General features: G+C 43.1%; 1 protein-coding gene across 2 annotated transcripts in view; it reads left to right on the forward strand.

Annotated features, from left to right (window-relative positions):
* Nucleotides 1–16,239, forward strand: part of LOC117524220 (amyloid-beta A4 protein-like) — a 52,729-nt gene that overhangs the window by 27,542 nt on the left and 8,948 nt on the right. For both annotated transcript variants that reach the window (XM_034185991.1, XM_034185992.1), the window contains 4 exons: nucleotides 2,456–2,530; nucleotides 4,118–4,276; nucleotides 4,501–4,629; nucleotides 4,885–4,984. In XM_034185991.1, the coding sequence (XP_034041882.1) occupies nucleotides 2,456–2,530; nucleotides 4,118–4,276; nucleotides 4,501–4,629; nucleotides 4,885–4,984 (463 nt within the window). The remainder of the gene's footprint in view (nucleotides 1–2,455; nucleotides 2,531–4,117; nucleotides 4,277–4,500; nucleotides 4,630–4,884; nucleotides 4,985–16,239) is intronic.

The raw sequence follows: 16,239 nt of genomic DNA on the forward strand, positions 1-16,239 counted from the left end.
CTTGGCCCCACAAATCTTAGAAACATGGTGTCTAACCAGATCCTTACTCTGTATGGCATTACCCTGACCTCTAGTAATACTGTTAGAAATCTTGAAGTCATTTTTGATCAGCATATGTCATTCAATGCGCATATTAAACAAATATGTAGGACTGCTTTTTTGCATTTACGCAATATCTCTAAAATTAGAAAGGTCTTGTCTCAGAGTGATGCTGAAAAACTAATTCATGCATTTATTTCCTCTAGGCTGGACTATTGTAATTCATTATTATCAGGTTGTCCTAAAGGTTCCCTGAAAAGCCTTCAGTTAATTCAAAATGCTGCAGCTAGAGTACTAACGGGGACTAGACGGAGAGACCATATCTCACCCATATTGGCCTCTCTTCATTGGCTTCCTGTTAATTCTAGAATAGAATTTAAAATTCTTCTTCTTACTTATAAGGTTTTGAATAATCAGGTCCCATCTTATCTTAGGGACCTCATAGTACCGTATCACCCCAATAGAGCGCTTCGCTCTCAGACTGCAGGCTTACTTGTAGTTCCTAGGGTTTGTAAGAGTAGAATGGGAGGCAGAGCCTTCAGCTTTCAGGCTCCTCTCCTGTGGAACCAGCTCCCAATTCAGATCAGGGAGACAGACACCCTCTCTACTTTTAAGATTAGGCTTAAAACTTTCCTTTTTGCTAAAGCTTATAGTTAGGGCTGGATCAGGTGACCCTGAACCATCCCTTAGTTATGCTGCTATAGACTTAGACTGCTGGGGGGTTCCCATGATGCACTGAGTGTTTCTTTCTCTTTTTGCTCTGTATGCACCACTCTGCATTTAATCATTAGTGATTGATCTCTGCTCTCTTCCACAGCATGTCTTTTTCCTGATTCTCTCCCCTCAGCCCCAACCAGTCCCAGCAGAAGACTGCCCCTCCCTGAGCCTGGTTCTGCTGGAGGTTTCTTCCTGTTAAAAGGGAGTTTTTCCTTCCCACTGTCGCCACGTGCTTGCTCACAGGGGGTCGTTTTGACCGTTGGGGTTTTTACGTAATTATTGTATGGCCTTGCCTTACAATATAAAGCGCCTTGGGGCAACTGTTTGTTGTGATTTGGCGCTATATAAATAAAATTGATTGATTGATTGATATATATATATATATATATATATATATATATATATATATATATATATACACACACACAACAAAAATATAAACGCAACACTTTTGGTTTTGCTCCCATTTTGTATGAGATGAACTCAAAGATCTAAAACTTTTTCCACATATACAATATCACCATTTCCCTCAAATATTGTTCATAAACCAGTCTAAATCTGTGATAGTGAGCATTTCTCCTTTGCTGAGATAATCCATCCCACCGCACAGGTGTGCCATATCAAGATGCTGATTAGACACCATGATTAGTGCACAGGTGTGCCTTAGACTGCCCACAATAAAAGGCCACTTTGAAAGGTGCAGTTTTGTTTTATTGGGGGGGGATACCAGCACTATCTGGTGTGACCACCATTTGCCTCATGGAGTGCAACACATCTCCTTCGCATCATCTGTGAAGAGAACACCTCTCCAACGTGCCAAATGCCAGCGAATGTGAGCATTTGCCTACTCAAGTCGGTTACGACGACGAACTGGAGTCAGGTCGAGACCCCGATGAGGACGACGAGCATGCAGATGAGCGTCCCTGAGACGGTTTCTGACAGTTTGTGCAGAACTTCTTTGGTTATGCAAACCGATTGTTTCAGCAGCTGTCCGAGTGGCTGGCCTCAGACGATCTTGGAGGTGAACATGCTGGATGTGGAGGTCCTGGGCTGGTGTGGTTACACGTGGTCTGCGGTTGTGAGGCTGGTTGGATGTACTGCCAAATTCTCTGAAACGTCTTTGGAGATGGCTTATGGTAGAGAAATGAACAGTCAGTACACAAGCAACAGCTCTGGTTGACATTCCTGCTGTCAGCATGGCAATTGCACGCTCCCTCAACTCAAATCTTGCGACATCTGTGGCATTGTGCTGTGTGATAAAACTGCACCTTTCAGAGTGGCCTTTTATTGTGGGCAGTCTAAGGCACACCTGTGCACTAATCATGGTGTCTAATCAGCATCTTGATATGGCACACCTGTGAGGTGGGATGGATTATCTCAGCAAAGGAGAAGTGCTCACTATCACAGATTTAGACTGGTTTGTGAACAATATTTGAGGGAAATGGTGATATTGTGTATGTGGAAAAAGTTTTAGATCTTTGAGTTCATCTCATACAAAATGGGAGCAAAACCAAAAGTGTTCCGTTTATATTTTTGTTGAGTATATGTATAACAGAATGGCTGCAGTACGACCCACAGAAACCAGCCCCACCTGTAGCTGAACAGGTGTTGCTGTGTCTCGAGCTGTGAATCTTTCAGAAACAAAGACTGATGTTTTTTTTATTGTTGTTTTTTTTTTTTGTTTTTTTTTTGCATCCAGGTGATGAGGGAGTGGGAGGAGGCTGAGAGACAAGCCAAGAACCTTCCTCGTGCTGACAAGAAAATTGTCATCCAGGTAGGACAGACGCCACATCGCATATTTTTTATGTTTGATTGCCACAGACAGATTTGATTAACAAAATGTTTAAATGAATTCAGTTTAATGCTGCAGAACATTATCATCATGATTTGTGAATGTAGATTGAAAAACCTGTTATTTTTCAACCTCATATTAACAACTAAAAAAAGCTTCTTTTTATTAGTGGGTCAAAAATATTTAATAAGAAAATTCATGAAGTAGGAAACTTTCTTAAGAAAAGCTCGAATGCAGTCTTTCCAGAACAGTAAATGCCACACCTATTTTAACGTGAAACAAACCACAAATAGAATAACTTCAGTGATATTTTTCAATATGAAATATTTTTCCACGACATGGCTGCTTGCTCCTTTACATATTGAAAAACATTTATTTCCACGTTTGTTGTTCTGTTCAGTCCACAGTGAGAGGTGTTTGAGGGCCACTTATTTTCATGATGATGATTATAATAGTTAAAACAGATTAAAAATATTATTTTTCTTCATGTATAATGAATTAAGCACTTTTTCATAAAACATAATAAAAATATTGTGTGGTCTGGGACTGAAAACACAAAAATTGGGGGTGATTTACATTTTAAATCTGTAATCCTTTGAATTTATTTGTGATTGAAGTAATACGTTTTTATCATTTTGTTCCATATGTTTAAAATGAAGCTTATGTCACCAATATGGTTAAAAGTCACCTGTTTTGGAAAAACATAAAGACCTTTGAACCACTTGGGTAACAACTGCAACAAGACAGTGATTTTCCCAGCATGCCGTTTGAGAGTCAAAGGGCACTGCTCACCTTTTTGTGTGGTGTGTTGGAGTCATGGGGTGTGGTGGTGTCATGGAGCCAAAGAAACACAGCAGAGCTTTAATTGTGATGGAAATGTGACGTAGAAAGAAAACAGGCCGGGACAGGCATAAGTAATAAACAGAGGTCATCAGAGATCCCATTGGAAAGGTTGCCAGATAAAATCTGGAGACGTTTTGCTGGGTACTTGCTGGACAGCTAAGACAAACACTCACACAGGTCTGCAGGGTCAGTTGTCAGTACTAGTGTTAGTTATGGTTACAATGTTTTTACCTGGTTTGGCAAAATGAGTAAGTGGGCAGACTATTGTTTTACCATAACATTACAAAAGGATGACAAAGTTTTTTTTGGGGGGGAAGGGGGACTATAAGTTTCCAATTTCCTTCAAATGCAGCATGACTTTTGCAGTTTGTGCTCGCACTTACTGCTTCATGTTATGCAAAATCTCACAGATTTTCTATATTTACCTTCAAATACGGCCAAAATAAATACTTTACCAGCAATAAAATTAGCTATAATTTTGTGATAAACATCAGAAATAAAAGTGCTTCATAAGAGCAGCATTTCAACAGTTAAGTTTGTCAATAATTAAAAAAAATAAATCTTTTGATGCATGATTCTTGGAGTTTTGTCTGCAGCTGAACAGAGCTCCAGATCTGTGTTTTTTTTTTTGTTTGTTTGTTTTTTTCTTGACTAAGACAGTAAGCATTGTTCATATTTTTCCTCAGCAAACCAGCTGATCATCAAGGTGTTCAAATGTTTCTGCAGCACTTCCAGGAGAAGGTGGAAGCTCTGGAGCAGGAAGCAGCAGGAGAGAGGCAGCAGCTGATCGAAACCCACATGGCGCGAGTGGAGGCTTTGCTCAACAGCCGTCGCAGACTGGCTTTGGAAAATTACCTGAGCGCCCTGCAGGGCAACCCTCCACGGGTACACGGCACACAGCCATGTGCAGAATATAATGTCAAATTTGCTATGTGACCGTTTTCTTGCCAAATCTGTTTTTCCAGTTCGTTATTAAGAAAGTATCACTGCTTGTGCTCACATTCTTGTTTTAACTGACGCTATACATCATGATGCACATGTCTAAAACAGAACCAGTACGTATTCTGTGCTCCTGAATGTAATAATAATTAACATGATCACACTGTCAGCCTCGCCAGGTGTCGAGTCTGCTGAAGAAGTACGTCCGCGCGGAGCAGAAGGACAAGCAGCACGCTCTGAAACACTATGAGCACATTCGCACAGTTGATCCTAAGAAAGCTGCGCAGATCCGACCTCAGGTACTCTGACACGCTGACATACAGAAAAAAAAAGAAAAATTGCCAGAGAAAAAACCCAGGTCATATGACACAGACATGTATGAGATCTGTGAAAACATATATAACATGATGTCTTTCATGTGTTAAAAATAACTAGTCTAAAACTGACTAATATAAGTAGGTTTAAATTTTTGACTTTAATTGGTGTATTTAAATGTTGAAACAGCATCTTCATTTTGCTTCTTGAAACCGTTTCTCTCTTTTAATGATCCTAAGGTTCTAGCTCACCTTCGTTTGATTGATGAGAGGATGAACCAGTCGTTGGGGCTGCTCTACAAAGTGCCGAGTGTGGCCAACGACATCCAGAACCAAGTCTGTAAGTGTCAGCTTCCTTCTTATTGCTTACCGTCCACACAATAGCTTTCCACACATATGTACAACTCATCAGAGTACAACCCCAATTCCAGTGAAGTTGGGACATTGTGTAAAATGTAAATAAAACAGAATAGAATGAGTTGCAAATCCTCTTCAACCTATATTCAATTGAATACACCACAACGACAAGATATTTAATGTTCAGACTGATAAACTTTATTGTTTTTTGTGCGAATATTTGCTCATTTTGAAATGGATGCCTGTAGCATGTTTCAAAAAAGCTGGGACAGTGGTATGTATACCACTGTGTTACATCACCTTTCCTTCTAACAACACTCAATAAGCATTTGGGAACTGAGGACAGTAATTGTTGAAGCTTTGTAGGTGGAATTCTTTCCCATTCTTGCTTGATGTACGACTTCAGTTGTTCAACAGTCCGGGGTCTCCGTTGTCGTATTTTGCACTTCATAATGCGCCACACATTTTCAATGGCTACAGGTCTGGACTGCAGGCAGGCCAGTCTAGTACCTGCACTCTTTTAGTACGAAGCCACACTGTTGTAACACGTGCAGAATGTGGCTTGTCATTGTCTTGCTGAAATCAGCAGGGACGTCCCTGAAAAAGACATTGCTTGGATGGCAGCATGTGTTGCTCCAAAACCTGGATGTACCTTTCAGCATTGATGGTGCCATCACAGATGCTGGCTTTTGAACTTTGCGCTGGGAACACTCTGGATGGTCTTTTTCCTCTTTTGTCCGGAAGACACAGCGTCCATGATTTCCAAAAACAATTTGAAATGAGGACTCATCAGACCACAGCACACTTTTCCAATTTGTATGTGTCCATTTCACATGAGCTCGGGCTCAGAGAAGACAGTGGTGTTTCTGGATGTTGTTGATGTTTGGCTTTCACTTTACATGGTAGAGTTTTAACTTGCACCTGTAGATGTAGTGACGAACTGTGTTAACTGACAATGGTTTTCTGAAGTGTTCCTGAGCTCACGTGGTAAGATCTTTTACACAATGATGTCGGTTTTTAATACAGTGCTGCCTGAGGGATCGAAGGTCACAGGCATTCAGTGTTGGTTTTTGGCCTTGCTGCTTATGTGTAGAAAGTTCTCCATCTTCTCTGAATCTTCTGATTAGATTATGGACTGTAGATGACGGAATCCCTAAATTCCTTGCAATTGAACGTTGAGAAACATTGTTCTTAAACTGTTGGACTATTTTTTCATGCAGTTGTTCACAAAGTGGTGATCCTCACCCCATCTTTTTTGAAACATGTTGCAGGCATCCATTTCAAAATGAGCAAATATTTGCACAAAAACAAAAAACAAGTTTGAACATTTGTTTTAACAGTTTGAACATTAAATATCTTGTCTTTGTGGTGTATTCATTTAAATACAACCTGTTATGTGTCGGACGCAGCCCGGAGAACCGACCAGCGTTTGAAGGACCCAGTATAAAATAAGCAGAGCACGGTACAAAGGATAACAGAGTTTAATAAACATAACAGTGAAGTGAAAAATATAAAAGTGCGCGGTCTGGCGTGGTGGATTGCGGTGCGCTCCCAGCAGCGCTAACGGTCCGGAGCCAGAACCAGTTCGGACCCAAGGACCCCGCCGACACCCCCCAGGTGGCCGCGACAAACCGAGTCTGTGAAAGAAGAAATCATTATGTGAGTCCACACTCAACACACAGAGAGACCACTCAAAGGTGTACAAACAGCAAACACTTCCTGGCTTAATTGCAAATCAGCTTCCCACCCTGCAGGCATAGAACACCCTGTTCACAAAACTCCACTGCAGTGGAAGCTGATTTAAATGACCAACATACAGCTCAATATAATAAGGTGTGAGGGACACCACATTTACTGACTGTATAAATGTTAGTCACAAAATCTAACGTACCTCAGGAAGTGTGCTGACGAGCGTGAGACCTCACCCCCTCCTCTTTCACAGACCATGCATCAAACCTGGACGTTCTCTGCATCCAGTGATGATGAGATGGCTCTCGAGACGACGATCTCACCCGTCTGGTCACAAGGTCGAGTCTCTGGCAAATACACACTGTGTACTCCAGACTTAAATGCTACCATGTTCCAATCCATGTAGATGCACCACAGCTGTGAGTCCTGACGAGCTGCACGTGATCAGCCTCAGGTGATCAGGGTGAGGTCCTGATAAACTCAGCTACACAGCCACTCAGTCCCAAATGCGCACCACCTGGGAGGAAAACCAAAAGACAGAAACAAAAGACACACAAAAGCCAGCCAGGCACACCAGCCACAACAACAACCCCTGGCAAAAATTATGGAATCACCGGCCTCGGAGGATGTTCATTCAGTTGTTTAATTTTGTAGAAAAAAAGCAGATCACAGACATGACACAAAACTAAAGTCATTTCAAATGGCAACTTTCTGGCTTTAAGAAACACTATAAGAAATCAAGAAAAAAAGATTGTGGCAGTCAGTAACGGTTACTTTTTTAGACCAAGCAGAGGAAAAAAATATGGAATCACTCAATTTTGAGGAAAAAATTATGGAATCACCCTGTAAATTTTCATCCCCAAAACTAACACCTGCATCATATCAGATCTGCTCGTTAGTCTGCATCTAAAAAGGAGTGAACACACCTTGGAGAGCTGTTGCACCAAGTGGACTGACATGAATCATGGCTCCAACATGAGAGATGTCAATTGAAACAAAGGAGAGGATTATCAAACTCTTAAAAGAGAGTAAATCATCACGCAATGTTGCAAAAGATGTTGGTTGTTCACAGTCAGCTGTGTCTAAACTCTGGACCAAATACAAACAACATGGGAAGGTTGTTAAAGGCAAACATACTGGTAGACCAAGGAAGACAAAGCGTCAAGACAGAAAACTTAAAGCAGTATGTCTCAAAAATCGAAAAATGTACAACAAAACAAATGAGGAACGAATGGGAGGAAACTGGAGTCAACGTCTGTGACCGAACTGTAAGAAACCGCCTAAAGGAAATGGGATTTACATACAGAAAAGCTAAACGAAAGGCATCATTAACACCTAAACAGAAAAAAACAAGGTTACAATGGGCTAAGGAAAAGCAATTGTGGACTGTGGATGACTGGATGAAAGTCATATTCAGTGATGAATCTCGAATCTGCATTGGGCAAGGTGATGATGCTGGAACGTTTGTTTGGTGCCGTTCCAATGAGATTTATAAAGATGACTGCCTGAAGAGAACATGTAAATTTCCACAGTCATTGATGATATGGGGCTGCATGTCAGGTAAAGGCACTGGGGAGATGGCTGTCATTACATCATCAATAAATGCACAAGTTTATGTTGATATTTTGGACAATTGAAAGGATGTTTGGGGATGATGAAATCATTTTTCAAGATGATAATACATCTTGCCATAGAGTAAAAACTGCAAAAACAGTCCTTGCAAAAAGACACATAGGGTCAATGTCATGGCATAGGGTCAATGTCAGTGAGCAGATCTGATTTGATGCAGGTGTTAATTTGGGGGATGAAAATTTACAGGGTGATTCCATAATTTGTTCCTCAGAATTGAGTGATTCCATATTTTTTTCCTCTGCTTGGTCTAAAAAAGTAACCGTTACTGACTGCCACAATCTTTTTTTTTTTTGATTTCTTATAGTGTTTCTTAAAGCCAGAAAGTTGCCATTTGAAATGACTTTAGTTTTGTGTCATGTCTGTGATCTGCTTTTTTCTACAAAATTAAACAACTGAATGAACATCCTCTGAGGCCTGTGATTCCATAATTTTTGCCAGGGGTTGTACTGGTTGAAGAGGATTTGCAAATCATTGTATTCTGTTCTTATGTACATTTTCCACAATGTCCCAACTTCATTGGAATTGGGGTTGTATGTCGTTTACCTTTTTCCTTTTTTAAGAAATCAGGAAAAATAATTGTGGCAGTCAGTAACGGTTACTTTTTTAGACCAAGCAGAGGGAAAAAAAATATGGACTCACTCAATTCTGAGGAATAAATTATGGAATCACCCTGTAAATTTTCATCCCCAAAACTAACACCTGCGTCATATCAGATCTGCTTGTTAGTCTGCATCTAAAAAGGTGTGAACACACCTTGGAGAGCTGTTGCACCAAGTGGACTGACATGAATCATGGCTCCAACACGAGAGATGTCAATTGAAACAAGGGAGAGGATTATCAAACTCTTAAAAGAGGGTAAATCATCATGCAATGTTGCAAAAGATGTTGGTTGTTCACAGTCAGCTGTGTCTAAACAATGGACCAAATACAAACAACATGGGAAGGTTGTTAAAGGCAAACATACTGGTAGACCAAGGAAGACATCAAAGCGTCAAGACAGAAAACTTAAAGCAATATGTCTCAAAAATCGAAAATGCACAACAAAACAAAAGGAAAAGCAATCGTGGACTGTGGATGACTGGATGAAAGGCATATTCAGTGATGAATCTCAAATCTGCATTGGACAAGGTGATGATGCTGGAACTTTTGTTTGGTGCCGTTCCAGTGAGATTTATAAAGATTACTGCCTGAAGAGAACATGTAAATTTCCGCAGTCATTGATGATATGGGGCTGCATATCAGGTAAAGGCACTGGGGAGATGGCTGTCATTACATCATCAATAAATGCACAAGTTTACATTGATATTTTGGACACTTTTCTTATCCCATCAATTGAAAGGATGTTTGGGGATGATGAAATCATTTTTCAAGATGATAATGCATCTTGCTATAGAGCAAAAACTGTGGAAACATTCCTTGCAAAAAGACACATAGGGTCAATGTCATGGCCTGCAAATAGTCCGGATCTTAATCCAATTGAAAATCTTTGGTGGAAGTTGAAGAAAATGGTCCATGACAAGGCTCCAACCTGCAAAGCTGATCTGGCAACAGCAATCAGAGAAAGTTGGAGCCAGATTGATGAAGAGTACTGTTTGTCACTCATTAAGTCCATGCCTCAGAGACTGCAAGCTCTTATAAAAGCCAGAGGTGGTGCAACAAAATACTAGTGATGTGTTGGAGTGTTCTTTTGTTTTTCATGATTCCATAATTTTTTCCTCAGAATTGAGTGATTCCATATTTTTTTCCCTCTGCTTGGTCTAAAAAAGTAACCGTTACTGACTGCCACAATTTTTTTCCTGATTTCTTATAGTGTTTCTTAAAGCCAGAAAGTTGCCATTTGAAATGACTTTAGTTTTGTGTCATGTCTGTGATCTGCTTTTTTTCTACAAAATTAAACAACTGAATGAACATCCTCCGAGGCCGGTGATTCCGTAATTTTTGCCAGGGGTTGCAGATGGTCAGTTCTAAAGCAAAAAAGGAGAAAGTTCTCTGCGCTTCTGCCAAGCACAAAATTCCGGTGCAACCAGGTCAGGACAAACTTGTAGAAAAGGAGGACTACTGGTGCAACACAGAAGGAGGTGCAAAAAGTTTATTAAAGCTGCAAAAAACAATGAAGAGACTAACATTTCGATGTAAAGGTTACATCTTCCTCAGAGTCCTTGAAAGACATGAATGGTACAGCCTTAAATACTAGCATGTAAAGAAACCTTTAGGTGGAATGGAGAGCCAAGTAGTCGAGACAGGAGTGGTTATGTCTGAATGAACCAGTCGATCAGTTCTAAAGGTAATAATGTCCATGAGGTCAGCAGCAAAAGGAGAATGCAACAGCGTTAGCAATATGTCAGTAAACAGGAACCAGACATGTCATGCAGAAAGTCCAGTGAATGGCACGCTAAACTCAGAAGACAGAGTGAGGCAACAGGAGTCCACAACAGGTTATCAAAACATTGGGAAATTAAACACCATTCCATAGGACATACAGCCAGCAACATGCACTAGAAGTAGGGCCGTCAAAATAAAAGCACAAGGAGAATAACACAGAGGAAATATCACAAGATGAACTGTGTGGAGGAGATTACACTCTGGGTACAAATCATGAGATAAACACTAGAAATATACAACATAATAAAACTACAAGGGATAACAACACTGAGATCAGGAAACTAACACCAGACTGTGAACCATGACAGTTATCTTGTTGAAGCAGATTGGTCAAGGTCAAACAAAACGTAGTGCAAAAAAACAAAAAAAAACATGTTTATCATCATGTGTGCTACAAATGTGGATGGAGATTTCATCACAAGCTCATATTGATCAGTAACATGGTTGTGATTGATTGTTATAAATGATTTCATGATGAAGTTACAAAGAAGTCATATATATTGTTAAAAAACAATGCCTTACTCTGCTGTATGTGGTCCCTTGAAGCTCGCTGCATGTATTGCTGATGACAGGCCACCAGTCATTCGCAGGGCCACAATAAGTATAGTCATAATATAAACTTTTATAAAACGGCTTAGTGGATTCTTGTCATTTGATTGGTGCTTTGTATGTCACTTGACATGGATTGTTCATCCCATTTGTGTTGCATTGCATTTAGAATGCAAATTTGGTTCCGTACGTTTGGTACCATTGCACTCTACTTGCACATACCTACACACACACACACAATGCGCACACACACAAAACAAATCCACTGCGCTTTAAGCCGTCTGAAGGCTGTTAGCAGGACGTTAGAATGAAAACCTGGAGTAATTTCTGACGTGTTTTTTTTTTCACTGCACTGAGGAAGTACACAGTCTTTTTATTTATTTTTTATTTTTGGTAGTACACGTGCGCACAAGCGCTGTCCAGTTGTGTGAGTCTGCACGTGGGACGACGATTTGATTGAGCTAACTGACATTGCTAGTTCTTGTAGCACACACACAAAAAAATCCACTCCGCAGTAAGCCGTCTGGATGCATGAAGAGCTGTTCAGATGAAAAGCTGAAAAGCTGTGATTTTTGGCTGGTCTGAGGAACTACACAAAGTCTTTTTTTTTTTTTATGGAAGTATGAAGTCAGTGCACAAACATTTTGACTTCTATTTAAAGTTCGTGTAGGACTTTAGCAGCAGTGGAACACCAAAATATAAGTCCCTTTTCTGTTGCTTATAAATTAATAAAATATCAAATGACAAGGTTCTATTTTAGCCGTTATATAAAACAAATAATGAATGTTTTTACATTCTTTCAATGGTACGAATATTTAATTCAGTGAAAGCTGGAACGAACCATTCAACTCGACTTTGCCTCGTTGAATGGTACGTTCCATCTTTCACCTTATGAAATATTCGTACCAGTGAACTCCTAAACATTCATTATTTGTATAATATCTCTGAGGAGCCTGCAGTGTGTGCATCAGCCCTCTGACTCTTCTTAATTTCTTTTTGTGCTGGTGTTACAGTTGCCAGTGTTACAAAATATACGTCAGAGGATAAATAATGATTATCACATTTTGGCTACTTTCATAGGAATAGATATTTTGTGTTCTCTGAAGCGGACAAGCAGGGCCAAGGTTATGTGAACACACTTATTGTGTCAATGTAGTGCTGGAGTCATTTGAGGCAAACTCAGAACTGATTCAAAATTATCAACTTGCCACACAGCTGAGCTGTCTATACCTGTGGTGCCGCTAATGATACGAACAGCAGACACTGCAAAGGTATACACTCAAATATGTAAATGTAACACTTTTATTTTCATTCCTATTTTGCACGAGTTGAAGTACAAAATCTTCTATGTCTATGAAAGGCTTATTTCTTTCAAATTTTGTTCACAAATTTGGAGAAAAAAAAAGCAGTAAAGCAACAAAGTTGGATAGATGTTGGGTTACTAATATATAGACCTGGACTAGATTCTCCATCACACTACCTGTCTGCAACCATGGACAAGACACTTAATCAGCATTGTCTCAGTCCACTCAGCTGTAAATGGGTAATGGGTTTGACTGAGGAAGTAAGAGACATACACTCTTATCTGCTTCATGCGACCATATTGGGATAAATACCAGCACCAGTGAACCTCGGGGCCTGTATAGGACTTTGCCTGTGAGTGAGCACTTCATCTATGACCAGATAATTCATCCACCTGTCAGGTGTAGCATACCAAGATGCTGATTAAACAGCTTGATCATTGTGTTGGAGATTTATATATTGTCAGGACGGGCGGGAGCCCGTCACCAGAAGCGGCTGGACCCGCAATGCAAACTCCCAGGCTAGGCTTAGGTGTTGGAGAAATCATGGTCTTTATTCCAGGCTTGGTTTCGGTACACATGTAGTCAGTCAGCGTGGCAGAGGTACAAACAGGATCAGGCTGAGACGCAGTCACAACGAGCAGGGTCCAGAGGCACAAGCAAACTCAGACATCCGGGATGAAGCAAAAGGCATGGTCGAGGTAAACAGAGCAAGGATACGGAACATGGCCAGACAAAAACAGGACTGTGAATGGCGCTGGAAAGTGTACTAAGACAGCAATCTGGCGGTGAGCTGTGAGGGCTTAAATAACAGGTGCTGTGAACAATGTGCATGTGCAGACTGATTAGGTAATAAGGTGCAGGTGTGGAGGGAAGATTCCAGAAAGGGGGCGTGGCTAGTAGACAAAGATCAAACACTGTGCAAGAGAGTGATGTAAGGAGCAAACATACTTGGGCTGGTGTAGGGAGTGTGAGTGAGATGAAACAACACAGACAGAAACAAGGTGAGAGACATGGTGTTGTGTGGGCCGCTGAAGAGGAGGTACTGCTGGCCCACCACCACCAGAGGGCACCCTGCCTGGAGTGCAGGCTCCAGGCACCAGAGGGCGCTGCCATCTCACAGGAGCAGCCGGGGTGACAGCTGTCACCTACGACAGCTGTTACCAATCATCTGATCCGCAGCGGTATATCTGCAAGACGTCATCTCCACTTCTTTGCCGAGATATCGCTCTACCAAGGTGGTAACGATCTCAGCTGACTGTGTTGAATTTCTGACAGGAATATCTATTGCTTGTGTGTGTTGGACAGCAGATATTCTGTTTCTTTTTTCGACGAGAGGTGGAGGTGGTTTTCCCACCATACGTGTTGCTGGGTGCACACGCACCCACATCTAACTGTTTTTGTTCCTCGCCAGCAGTACCAGATCCGACAAGCGGAGGCAGTGGCCACCTGGGTGTTCGGGACTTGGCGGCTCCAGTATTCCCAGGGTTCGGTGGCAGAGGAAATCGTGTGGTTCCGGTTCTGCTTTGGACGGACGTCTCTTATCTTCGAGCCTGCCCACGTGACACATTTTTTGTGAATTGACTACTTGTCTACAATTGTTATTCGCCGTGTTGGCTGTGCTTCTTCACAACAGTAAAGTGTTGTTATTTGACTTCCTCCATTGTCCGTTCATTTGCGCCCCTGTTGTGGGTCCGTGTTCCTACACTTTCACAACAGGATATCTCGGCCAACGTCATGGACCCCGAGGGGCGTCAACCGGCTGTTGAACGGCCAATGGAAGAACAGGGCGCACAGGCGTCTGCAGGAGGAATGATCGGTGAGTTGCAGCGAATCCTCACCGCCTTTACGGCTCGGTTGGATCTAATGACTGAGCAGAACGTCCTCCTTAACCGCAGGGTGGAGGCTCTCGCCGCTCAGGTGGAAGTGCGCCCTCAGGGCGCTGCTGCGGCTCTCCCTCCTGTCGATCCTGTGCGCAACGTTGACATTCCACAGGTCGTTCAACGACCCCTCCCACCTTCCCCTGAAGCATATATAAGCCCTCCAGAGCCATACGGGGGTTGTGTGGAGACGTGCGCGGACTTTCTTATGCAGTGTTCGCTCGTCTTCGCACAACGTCCCGTCATGTACGCGACTGATGCTAGCAAGATAGCTTATGTTATAACTCTGCTTCGCGGTGAGGCACGCGCTTGGGCTACAGCGCTCTGGGAGCAAAATTCACGGCTCCTTCAGACATATGATGGGTTTGTGAGCGAGTTCAGAACAGTGTTCGATCACCCAAATAGAGGAGAGACCGCTTCAGCCGTGCTGCTGTCAATGAGACAGGGGCGCCGGAGCGCAGCTGCTTATGCAGTCGACTTCCGCACGGCGGCGTGGTGCGGCTGGAATAGCACTGCCCTCCGTGCCGCCTTCGTAAACGGACTGTCGTTGGTCCTGAAGGAGCACCTGGTGGCTAAGGACGAACCGCGGGATTTAGACGGGCTTATTGATCTGGTTATACGATTAGACAATCGGTTAGAAGAACGCCGTCGGGAATGAGACGAAGGGCGTGGCCGGGCACGCGCCGTCCCTCTCCCTTCCGGTTCCAACCGAGCTCCGCCCTCCCCACGCTCCACGGCCTCTACGCTCCCTGTGGTTACAGCTCCCCCTGCTGATGAAGCTATGGACACGAGCAGGGCCACATTTAGACCACCGGATAGACAGAGGAGGCTGGTCCGCGGAGCGTGCTTTGTTTGTGGCTCGATAGAGCATCAAGTGAGGGACTGCCCCGAGCGGTTAAACACCAACGCCCGCCCCTAGAAACTGGGCTAGGGGTGGGCCAAGACATTCACGTGGGACACACCCATAATGCCACACGACTCCCGGTTACAATCCTTTATGAGGATTTAACCCTTCAGGCCCCAGCACTGGTGGACACGGGCTCTGAAGGGAATTTGCTAGATAGCAAATGGGCCAGGGAGGCAGGGCTCCCTCTGGTGGCACTTGCTTCACCTGTGCAAGTACGGGCACTAGATGGCTCCCTACTCCCTTTAATCACACATAAGACACCTCCAGTAACTCTGGTGGTGTCAGGGAACCACAGAGAGGAGATCGAGTTTTTTGTGACTCCTGCCACCTCCCGCGTGATTCTAGGGTTCCCCTGGATGTTAAAACACAATCCCCGGATCGATTGGCCGTCCGGGGTAGTGGTTCAGTGGAGCGAGACCTGCCATCGGGTATGTTTAGGTTCCTCGGTTCCTCCCGGCTCCCAGGCTAAGGAGGAGGTCAGAGTCCCGCCCAATCTCGGGACAGTGCCGGTGGAGTACCATGACCTTGTGGACGTGTTCAGCAAGGATCTGGCGCTCACCCTTCCCCCGCACCGCCCGTACGATTGTGCCATTGATTTGGTTCCAGGCGTTGAGTTCCCGTCCAGCAGGCTGTACAACCTCTCACGACCTGAGCGCGAATCAATGGAGACCTACATCCGGGACTCTCTAGCTGCCGGGTTGATCCGGAATTCCACCTCCCCGATGGGTGCAGGTTTCTTTTTTGTGGGGAAAAAGGATGGCGGACTACGTCCATGCATTGATTACAGGGGGCTGAACGAAATCACGGTTCGTAATCGATACCCATTGCCCTTGTTGGATTCAGTGTTCACGCCCCTGCATGGAGCCCAAATGTTCACTAAGCTGGATCTTAGAAATGC

The sequence above is a fragment of the Thalassophryne amazonica genome, chromosome 14 (genome assembly GCF_902500255.1).
Source record: "Thalassophryne amazonica chromosome 14, fThaAma1.1, whole genome shotgun sequence".
In the NCBI taxonomy this organism is placed as follows: Eukaryota; Metazoa; Chordata; class Actinopteri; order Batrachoidiformes; family Batrachoididae; genus Thalassophryne; species Thalassophryne amazonica.